Source organism: Bacillus rossius, chromosome 1 (genome assembly GCF_032445375.1).
Source record: "Bacillus rossius redtenbacheri isolate Brsri chromosome 1, Brsri_v3, whole genome shotgun sequence".
Lineage (NCBI taxonomy): Eukaryota > Metazoa > Arthropoda > Insecta > Phasmatodea > Bacillidae > Bacillus > Bacillus rossius.
Window position 1 is genome coordinate 244,133,660 of NC_086330.1, and position 11,767 is coordinate 244,145,426.

Below are 11,767 nucleotides of genomic sequence, written 5' to 3' on the forward strand. Positions count from 1 at the left end.
GCAATCTTTCTTATCCTACGTTTATTATGAAATTTAACAGTAAACATTTTTCTGCCAATATAAAGAGGAAGTGTAAGTAATTTTCTGACGTTTGAATAGTGTTTTATAAGATTATTCAGTATTAAACCACGCAATTGAAATATACATCCGAGAAACCTATTAATCAGTAAGTATAAAATACTTGTTCGCATCACGCGAAAATAATTGACTGTACAAACAACGATTGCAACGGATTGCATTACGAGACGAAAAACAATGGTGAGCGGGCCCGATAGCCACACTTACCATCACGAAAGCACACGATGAACTGACTTCCTGACGGAAGTCCGACGCGCTGCCAACCTTGGCAGCGTTGCCAAATCTGGAACCATGGTGGCCAACTGTGAAGGGGTGGCGCTGCTACTTGTGCAGCGCGGGAATTCAAATGTTCGAATGTTCAGTCTCAAATTTGTTGCACACGTAATGTCAGCAAAAATACTTAAATACCTATGTACACTATACACACTCCAAACATTCCGCCCACCTTGAAATGACCCATTTCAACACTACTCAAGAGGCAATGGGCACAACTTCACTACAGGGCGTTTAAGACTCCCAGAGGTGGTACGCACTGTAGCGACCCTAGGCACACCATCAGATCCAGGATGAAGATGCAGGACGCGACCCAACTTCCATTGCAGGGGAGGTACTCTATCTTCCTTTATCAACACCAATTGGTTTGGTGTGATAGCTATCGTTTGATCTTGCCACTTCGAACGCTGCTGCAGTGTGTGCAGATATTCGCGGTGCCACCGGTGCCAAAAGTCCTGATGCAACCGCGATACTAGTTGCCAACGCTGCAGTCTGTTAAGTTGTACCTGTTCCAATTCGGGTTCAGGATGCGACACCAGCGGCTCCATGGTCAAGAAGTGTCCTGGGGTGAGAGCACGCAGATCATTGGGATCGGAACTTAATGGACAGAGTGGCCTAGAATTCAGTATGGCCTCCACTTGTACCACGACCGTGTAGAGCTCCTCAAAGCTGAGAATCTGTTCACCAATGACCCGATTTAAATGTGACTTGAATGCCTTAACTGCAGCCTCCCACAAGCCTCCGAAATGAGGAGCGGCTGGAGGGTTGAAGTGCCACCTCACTCCAAAAGGAGCTAAACAATCCACTATGGTCTGCTGATGCGATGAGGATGACAACATGCGTTGCAGTTCTGTCAGCTGGTTGTGGGCTCCAAAAAAGTTCGTCCCGCAATCGCTATAGAGGTCAGAGGATCTCCCTCTGCGGGCGATGAAACGTTTGTATGCAGCAAGGAACACCTCAGTCGACAGGTCAGACGCCAACTCCACATGAACCGCCTTAGTGGTAAAACATACAAATATACACAGATAGGCCTTCAACAGAGTGACTTTGCGCACACGAGCCAGTTTTATGAAAAAGGGGCCAGCGTAATCCACGCCGGCCTTCGAAAATGGTTTCACTTGCTGAACTCTCATGGCCGGGAGACTTCCCATGAGGGGTGTGAAAGTGGGTGGCTGTGCCTTGAAACACTTCAAGCAGCGGTGAACACAGCTGGTGATTGCCTGCTTATCTGAGAGAATCCAAAATTTCTCTCTAAGAATACTTTGAAGTGCTTGTATCCCGGGATGTTGATTGACGTTGTGATAGTGTTGTATAATCCTGCTCGTCAAGGGGTTTGATTTAGGAAGCAAGGCCGGGTGTTTGTGTTGAAACGGGAGCTTCGACTGGTCAAGCCTGCCACCCACCCTAAGAAACCCATCAGAGTCGAGGAAAGGATGAAGCTTCCGTATCTGTGGTGAGGTTCTCTTATTCTTTCTCAAAGAGGCCAGGTAATCTTTGAACACCATCGACTGAACTCGAAGTATCCAGAAATTTAAGGCAGTCTCCAACTCACGAGGACACGGGGTCCCTGATTCACGAGCACTTTGTGAGTGACGACAATTAGCAACAAAACGCAGAATATAGGCAGTCACTCTCAGTAACTTCATTAGACTGCTGAAACGTTCGACCAGTGAATCAATGTCTTCAATATACAGAATAGTTGCCAATGCCAACGACTTCTTCTCCTGTTGGACCAAATCGGAAATGTCACTACACGAAGCACTTGCAGGCCATTCATCTGCAGGTAACGTCAACCATGCAGGGCCTGTCCACCAAAGGTGGTGGTCAAGTATCTGGGCAGGTAACAATCCACATGAGCCACAGTCAGCAGGGTTGTGTTCTGAACGCACGTGCCTCCACCAACTTGAAGGGGTCAGGTCCTGAATCTCACTAACCCTATTTGCCACAAATGTTTTTAACTCATGAGATGAAGAGTGGATCCACGCTAGGGCTACTTGTGAATCAGTCCAGGCAACAATGGAGGTGAATTCAAGTTCCATTCCATGCACATTTATCATGTGACGAAGCAACCGAGACAAGAGAAGAGCTCCACACAACTCCAACCGAGGTAGAGACTGGGCCTTGACAGGGGCTACTTTAGATTTGCCAGCGAGCAGGTGTACCGTGATTGTCCCATCAACATCAACCACACGAAGGTAGACACTTGCTGCATAACCCAATTCTGAACTGTCTGAAAATCCATGAAGTTGATAGGAACAGCCCTGTTTTCCCCTGACAAGGCGAGAGATGTTGAGTGCAGACAGAAGAGGGAGCTGGCTGTTGAACTTGTTCCAGCTGTCTAATATGTTTGGTGGTGGTTTTGTATCCCAGTCGAGATTTTGAACCCAAAGGACTTGAATGAGACATTTTGCAAACATGCTGATAGGTGTCAACCAACCGAGAGGATCGAAAATCCTTGCCACATTCGATAAAATTGTCCTTTTTGTCGCAGGGCAGGCGCTGGCTCGGACCTTGTATGAATATGTGTCGGAGGTGGGGTTCCACTGTAGTCCCAGTACCTTGATTACAGTGCAGCTGTCCTGATCCAAGGCTAACGGTTGGAGGGTTTCAATATCCTCAGCAGGAAGCCAATTCAGGAGTGTCGGATGGTTGCTCATGAATTTTCGGAGTTGAAATCCCCCTTTCGCTAAAAGCTTGATGAGCTCTTGCTGCATGGCCACTGCAGAGTCCACAGACGGCGCACCCGTAACAACATCGTCCACATAAACATCCGACAACAACACTCGAGAGGCAGTGGGAAATTGTTCTCTCTCATCTTCAGCCAGCTGCTTAAGAGTGCGGAGTGCCAAGAATGGGGCTGAAGACACTCCATAGGTCACAGTTTTCAGCCTGTAGTCCTGGACTGGAGCTGCGTCACTAGAGCGCCACACAATACGTTGATAATCCTGATGATGACGATGGACATGGATCTGGCGATACATTTGTTTTACGTCTGCCGTGAAAACTACAACATGTAAACGAAAGCTCAATAGTAGATTAAAAATATCTTGCTGCAATTTTGGCCCTGTTAACAAAGTATCATTAAGCGACACACCTGTGGAACTCTTGGCTGATGCATCAAAAACAACGCGCACCTTTGTAGTGGAGCTGTCTGGTTTCATGACAGCGTGGTGAGGTATATAGAAGGCATGGGCACAGTCCATTTCTGTCTCAGCGACTCTTTCCATGTGGCCCATCGCGAGATAATCCTCCATAAACTCGGAATACTTCTGCTTGAGGGCAGGATCCCCTTTGAGACGTCTTTCCAGGCGAAGCAAACGATTAATGGCTTGAGGTCTAGAGGACCCTAACTCTGGCTCAGGTTGACAAAATGTTAACGCAACGCTGTACCGGCCGGTCTCATGCCTTGTGTAAGACTTCACAAACAGCTCTTCACAGTGTACATCCTCGGGAGACTGTTGCTTCACAAGGGGAAATTCTTCAATCTCCCAAAACCTTCTCATGACATCAGGTAATGGGGGATGAGAGGTCACCAGCGAAACACAAAGGGATGTCATGTTGGTTGAAGTCTGTTCAATTTCCACCTTCCCCATCAGGATCCAACCTAGTACAGAGTCTAGAGCCACTGGAGACCCATCAATCTTTCCACCTTTCATTAAATACGGAACCAGGTCAGCACCAATAAGTAGGTCGACTGGACCAGGAGTGTCAAAGGCAGGATCAGCAAGGTGCAAGTGTGCCACAGATTTACGAACCCTATCAGACAACTTTGTACCTGGCACGCTACTGGTTATACGAGGAAGCACAAAAACATCCAGCGCAAACTGAGACGCTAAGATGCCAACTGGTGTGATAACAACTGAAACATAGGATTTGGCCACATTGACAGGGGTGTTGGATAAGCCCTGTATGGGCAAATGCGCCCCCCTTTTTGTTAACCGCAGGTTCTGAACACACTTCTCTGAAATGAAGCTAGCTTGGCTAGCAGTGTCAAGCAGTGCCCGAACAACAAATGGTGTACCAGTGCGGTCGAGGATGTTTACCTGAGCAGTTGACAACAGGACAGTCTTAGAACAGCTCGGGGCTGCGGCGGTAACGGCAACTGTCGCAGAATTAGCTTCTGTTGACAAAGCATTGAAGCCTTCTGGAGATGCACAGCTGCCTTCGGGTGGTTGCTGCTTAAAATGTAACAAAGTATGGTGGCGAGCTCCACAATGACGACATGCTGACGATGGACAACCTTTGGCTCGATGTGCAGGCGAAAGACAATTCAAGCACAGATCCTGTCTTTTCACAATGGTATACCTATCTTTAGGGTCACTTTGATTAAACTTACTGCATTTTACAAGAGCATGTGGGCCACCACACAGACCGCAGGTCTGTGAGGAGCTGACTAAACTATTCAGCGCTTGACCACGAGATTGCTTCCAGCCAGCGAATGGTGGAGAAGATTTTCTCATGGGCGGCTGCAGTCCTGACGACTTGCCACGTGACTGAGCAACAGCCTCCTGAGCGCGACAGTGCTTTTCCAAAAACTTTACGAAATCACTCACTGTAGGGAACTCATTAGTAAGCGACATTTCCCACTGTGTCTGAAGAAAAGAATCTAAGCGCTTGCATAGGATAGGAAGCAGGATCAAGTCCCACTGAGTCACTGGCACATCCAGTGCCGTCAGGGCAGAAATGCTCTCAGTGATGTTTATCAACAATTGGCGTAGTGCTTTAGGTGAGTCAGAGGTAACAGCTGGTGCGTGCAAGAGTGCATCTACGTGTATTGCCACGACAAGTCGCTTATTTTCATACCGCCCTGTGAGTAGCTTCCAGGCCACATCAAAGTTAGCATTGGACATAGTCAAGGAACTGATCATCCCTAACGGCTCTCCACTGAGGGCAGATCTCAGATAGGCTAACTTTTCTACAGGGGAAAGCTCACTATTATTGGTGATAAGTGTACTGAACAAGTTCGAAAAGTTGGGCCATTGCTGTGGACTACCATCAAAACTTGGAAGTGATATCTTCGGCAGGGCCACACGTGGTTTGCTCACCTGAGACTGTGGTTGGCTGGAGGGCTGTACCTTTGAGTCCTCTATGCCGGCTACAACGGCCCTGATTTGGAAGTATTTATCATCGAAAGCTTCCATGCGAGAAGCGTGCTCAGCTACGTCCACATCTGTTTCGCCGATGGCTGCTTCCACCGCGACGCAGTCAGTTTCGAACTGCTCCTTTATGTTTTCCAAGTCGCGCACTGTTGCAAGAAATAAGTTTCTTTGCGAGGGGTCCTCACGCGCGCTTTGAGAAAGGTCAAATGCCCGCTTCAGGCGACTCTCTGCGATGCGCACGCGTATCAGCGCTGACCGTTTATCCGCCATAGTAAATAGTCACGTAGTACAATGACTCAACACATAACCTAAAACACCACCACGTGAGAAGTATGCCGGTAAATGTTACCTCGGTGACGCACGAGTAACTACAGCGGAGACAAACTCAACGTTCAACAAAGCACAAAAGGTTAGAGAAAATTACATACCCAAGAAATTTGCCCTACACACAAAAACGTTCACCACGCGGCACACGACACGCCGAAACAACGAAAGCGACGCCGGCACAAATAGATCCGGCCCGGAGGACCAAAATGTTCGCATCACGCGAAAATAATTGACTGTACAAACAACGATTGCAACGGATTGCGTTACGAGACGAAAAACAATGGTGAGCGGGCCCGATAGCCACACTTACCATCACGAAAGCACACGATGAACTGACTTCCTGACGGAAGTCCGACGCGCTGCCAACCTTGGCAGCGTTGCCAAATCTGGAACCATGGTGGCCAACTGTGAAGGGGTGGCGCTGCTACTTGTGCAGCGCGGGAATTCAAATGTTCGAATGTTCAGTCTCAAATTTGTTGCACACGTAACGTCAGCAAAAATACTTAAATACCTATGTACACTATACACACTCCAAACAATACTATAAATTTTTATTTGATACCAAGCAGTGGTATCATTGACTAAGCATGCTCGTTTATTTTACTGGCATTGTGGGGAAAGAGCAAGTTAAATTTGAGTCTTAGCGATAGTTTTATGCATTTGAAACCACTTAAATCCAATGTTATTAAGAAATCAAAACAATTTCTGGGCATATAATTTTAGTAATGAGAATTAATATTCGTTAATTTGGTTTCAAAATAATACGAAAAAATAATACTACGAAACTTTTAGTAATGTTTATAAAGCTATAACTAAAAATTATGTACCAACGTAATTAGTTCATGGTCTCACGAATAAATAGACATATTAATTTTGAACCAAAATGAGCTTTAGTTATCAGAGTTACCGAAAAAATGTAAATTTAAATGCAATTTATGTTAACCTGTATTAATTTGTAAAGTTAACAAACAAATAAAAAATCGTTTTCTCTTACACTATGCATCAGAATTCTCATGTTTATCTACAAAAAGGCCCATACAGAAGATATGACCATCTAACATTCTATACATGAAACAAAGATGTAATCGAATTAAAAATGTTTTTTTTTTCCTCTAAATTCCTTAAATGATGATTTTTAAAATCAGGCATTTTTATTTTTTAAGAGAAAATTGCCCCTTGAAATGTTTTCAAGTATTTTTAAAGAATTCATAATTTAACATTCATGCATAACACATTTAAATATTACCTTCTCCAATATATATGGTAGTTTAAATATCAATAGCATTATAAATTTGAAAGTGGATGTATATGTATGTAAGTATACATGTTTATATATAGCGTGAGTATTAGTGACTTGTAAATTTAATGCTTCTTGCAGGAAATTTCAAATATAATTCTAATAGGCCTTTGCTTTACTGTATTATATTTATTTTTTCTCTTTGGTTATAAATGCTTTTGTTTTATAGTTCGTTACATTCGGTAACACAACAGCGATACGGCATGTTAACTGATCTCTCAGTTCCAAATCACATAAGAAACCCACATCCCGACACAACGGCTATACGGAATGTTAAGTGATAGCTCGGTTCGAATTGCAGCAAAAACCGACATCGAGTAACAAAGCAGTGAACCAGCATGTGAACTGACCGCTCAGCACGAAATCTGTACAAAAACTGACCTCTGGCAAGCTACAGAAGGGAAGGAACACGTGCGCGCGCTAGGCTCGACACTTGCCGGCCGGGGCAGGCTAGGACCACTCCTGCTGATAGTCCAGGAAACCAAGACTTAAAAAGGCACAAACCTGTGAAAAATTTGTCCAAAGCTGAATTTTTGCACAGTTGTAGATTTGACTATGTTTAATAACATACCGAACGTTTACCGCTGTAGACCTTGTGCGTATCACCGAAAATTTGCATTTAAGTCCTAGATGACAGCGACTTACATCAGTCCATTAAAATGCTACCCATTTGTACAGTTTTTAATTTAGACTGTCCATAAAACTACCAAAATAATCTTGAGACGCTAATACAGCCATTAATGTTGTAAAAAGCATAAATTGTTAATATTAAATATTTGATATTAAGCGATTAATTCATGACATATTATTTTTTATCTTTGCCACTCAGATAAAAATACTATTTACACCAATTTGAAGAGTCCAATGCGAAAAATGTTCAAATAAATGTTCTTGGTTATACCTTTAGCTTTAAGACGGTATATTTATAAAGAGTGTAACGTAATTAGTTGGCTCATTAAAGCGGCCCGAGCGTTGCAGTGTACTGCGGCCGTACTGATCTCTCACGGCCACCGCCGTTCCAGCGCGGCATTGCGACACACTGCGTACTGCGACACTCATTCAACTTGGTCTTATTTAGGGATTACTTAAAACATAGCTAGTTCATATGAGAGGGTGTATGTTACATGTAATGAGATATGCATTTTTTTCTTATAAGAATGTTTTTTGATACAATAAAATTAACAATAAACGATTTCTAATTGTAGCTTGTAAATGAAAAACTCTAGAGGACCTCTGGTTTTATATCTGCATGGATTTATTCTGTTTCAAAAATGTTATTATTAAAAATTATTTTTTTAGCAACAATTTTTTTTTTTATTTCTGAAACATCGTTTTATTTTCGATCAGAACAATGCAAAATTTTAATGTAGCCTGTATTCTACAAAATGAAAAATTATATATTGACTTCTTTAAAATCAGTTTACTACATAAAAATTGAATAAAACGGTACATCGTAAATGTACTCTGAGTTTTTGTTTTTTCACTTTTACAACATAATTCCTATAATAATAGGGTTTTTTTCCAGAAAATAAATAAAACACGAGTTGTGTTGTAAAACGTATAGGTAGCATTACATAATGTATTTGAGTGCTGCGCCTAGCTGACGTCGTTGGATTGCTAGTGGCAAAGAGCGGTGGTGGATGTTTTTGCAAGAGTTTGACCGTATTTTATGACCCTACCTGTGAGAGGGTGTTCGTACCAGAAATCCTAACGGTTAAGGAAACTATCCATTCTCTGTAGTCACGTACGGGTGTGCTACTCGCGCAATATCGTCAAATATCACAACTTTCCGGGACGTTCGGTCATTTCTCGGTTAGCTCTGGTTACCACCATAGTAAACGGAACAAAATCTTGTCTGTAGTGATTTCATATTCCTGTTACCGTAGTAGTATGGCGTTTGAGGACAAACCAAGTTTTCTGTATACTGGGAGCCTACTTAAAAAAAAGTATTTATAGAGTTATTAAATTATTTACGAAACACAATTTTGTGGATCGTTTGGGAAATTATCATTTAGGACTTAACTGCTTGTTATTGGTGTGATCACAAGGGTTATATCGGTAAACTTTTGACATGTTACTAAGAAACGTTTATTCTACAACAGTACAAAGTTTCTGCTTTGGGATAATTTTCCAAGTTTCTTAACAGTGAAATTCGTCCCGACCCCAAGCCGACTTCGGCAACCTCACAGTAGTACACACTACACGGCTCGGATAGCTTCAGGGGTCAAACAAATTGTATGAGACCCTTAACAAATATACCCATTTAAAGAAGAATAAATATGCAACAACGTTTATTGAAAGCGATTTTCACGTAGGGCTCTTTATATTTATGTAAGATGTATTAACTTTTCCGTAAAATTGAATGAAAATGAATTTCTCAACTTTAATGATTTTAATTGTCTATTTTATATAAAGATGTTAAAACTGTGTACTTTTTATTACTATCCTCAGATAGGACAATGTTTCTAGATTATTTTGGGTTCCATACTGTCAGTCTACTCCATAAACTGCATTTGCAATATCCATTATTGTGGATCGTTGCAAAAAATTGACATTTTGGGCTTAACTGCTCGTTTTTTGCGTGACGCACAAGGTTTGCAACGGTAAACTTTTGATATGTTACTAAGAAACGTTCTTTCTACAACTGCAAAAAGTTTCTTCTTTGGGATAATTTTCCATGTATTAAAAACCTTTGTTTCTTTACAGCGAAATTCGCCCGACCCGAGCCTACTTCGACAACATCGCAGTAGTAGCCTATACACTACGCGGCTCGGATCGCTTCAGCAGTCAGACTAATTGTATGAGACACTTAAAAAATATACCAATTTAAAGATGAATAAATATGCAACAACGTTTACTCTGAGCGATTTCCATGTTGGGCTCTTTAAGTTTATGTAAAATGTATTTATATTTCCTAAAAATTGAATGAAAGTGAATTCGTTAACTTTAATGATTTAAATTGTCTATTTTATATAAAGATGTTAAAACTGTGTACTTTTTATTACTATCCTCAGATAGGACAATGTTTCTAGATTATTTTGGGTTCCATACTGTCAGTCTACTCCATAAACTGCATTTGCAATATCCATTATTGTGGATCGTTGCAAAAAATTGACATTTTGGGCTTAACTGCTCGTTTTTTGCGTGACGCACAAGGTTTGCAACGGTAAACTTTTGATATGTTACTAAGAAACGTTCTTTCTACACAGGAAAAAGTTTCTTCTTTGGGATAATTTTCCATGTATTAAAAACCTTTGTTTCTTTACAGCGAAATTCGCCCGACCCGAGCCTACTTCGACAACATCGCAGTAGTAGCCTATACACTACGCGGCTCGGATCGCTTCAGCAGTCAGACTAATTGTATGAGACACTTAAAAAATATACCAATTTAAAGATGAATAAATATGCAACAACGTTTACTCTGAGCGATTTCCATGTTGGGCTCTTTAAGTTTATGTAAAATGTATTTATATTTCCTAAAAATTGAATGAAAGTGAATTCGTTAACTTTAATGATTTAAATTGTCTATTTTATATAAAGATGTTAAAACTGTGTACTTTTTATTACTATCCTCAGATAGGACAATGTTTCTAGATTATTTTGGGTTCCATACTGTCAGTCTACTCCATAAACTGCATTTGCAATATCCATTATTGTGGATCGTTGCAAAAAATTGACATTTTGGGCTTAACTGCTCGTTTTTTGCGTGACGCACAAGGTTTGCAACGGTAAACTTTTGATATGTTACTAAGAAACGTTCTTTCTACAACTGCACAAAGTTTCTTCTTTGGGATAATTTTCCATGTATTAAAAACCTTTGTTTCTTTACAGCGAAATTCGCCCGACCCGAGCCTACTTCGACAACATCGCAAGTAGTAGCCTATACACTACGCGGCTCGGATCTCTTCAGCAGTCAGACTAATTGTATGAGACACTTAAAAAATATACCAATTTAAAGATGAATAAATATGCAACAACGTTTACTCTGAGCGATTTCCATGTTGGGCTCTTTAAGTTTATGTAAAATGTATTTATATTTCCTAAAAATTGAATGAAAGTGAATTCGTTAACTTTAATGATTTAAATTGTCTATTTTATAGAAAGATGTTTAAACTTTGTACTTTTTATTACCATCCTCAGATAGGACAATGTTTCTAGATTATTTTGGGTTCCATACTGTCTGTCTACTCCATAAAATGCATTTGCAATATCCATTATTGTGGATCGTTGCAAATAATTGACATTTTGGGCTTAACTGCTCGTTTTTGGCGTGACGCACAAGGTTTGCAACGGTAAACTTTTGATATGTTACTAAGAAACGTTCTTTCTACAACTGTACAAAGTTTCTTCTTTGGGATAATTTTCCATGTATTAAAAGCCTTTGTTTCTTTACAGCGAAATTCGTCCCGACCCGAGCCTACTTCGACAACATCGCAGTAGTAGCCTATACACTACGCGGCTCGGATCGCTTCAGTGGTCAGACTAATTGTATGAGACACTTAAAAAATATACCAATTTAAAGATGAATAAATATGCAACAACGTTTACAGTAGGTGTATTTGGTTCATATGGGGACAGGGGAGGGGGGAGGGGGATTCGGGGATTCGAGGCGGCCATCTTGGATGACGTCACTTCCAGCGGCCATCTTGGATGACGTCACTTCCGGCGGCCATCTTGGATTACTTCACTTCCG

The 11,767-nt window shown here is 41.6% G+C and overlaps 1 protein-coding gene across 1 annotated transcript; it reads right to left on the reverse strand.

The window, feature by feature from the left end:
* Window positions 1–585: 585 nt before the first annotated feature.
* On the reverse strand, window positions 586–5,720 carry LOC134546326 (uncharacterized). The gene is made up of 4 exons (XM_063389095.1): window positions 5,397–5,720; window positions 3,446–4,394; window positions 858–3,259; window positions 586–621 (listed from the first exon to the last, which is right to left on the reverse strand). Exons 1-4 carry the CDS (start codon window positions 5,718–5,720, stop codon window positions 586–588), a joined length of 3,711 nt encoding a protein of 1,236 aa, XP_063245165.1.
* Between the last annotated feature and the right edge of the window lie 6,047 nt (window positions 5,721–11,767).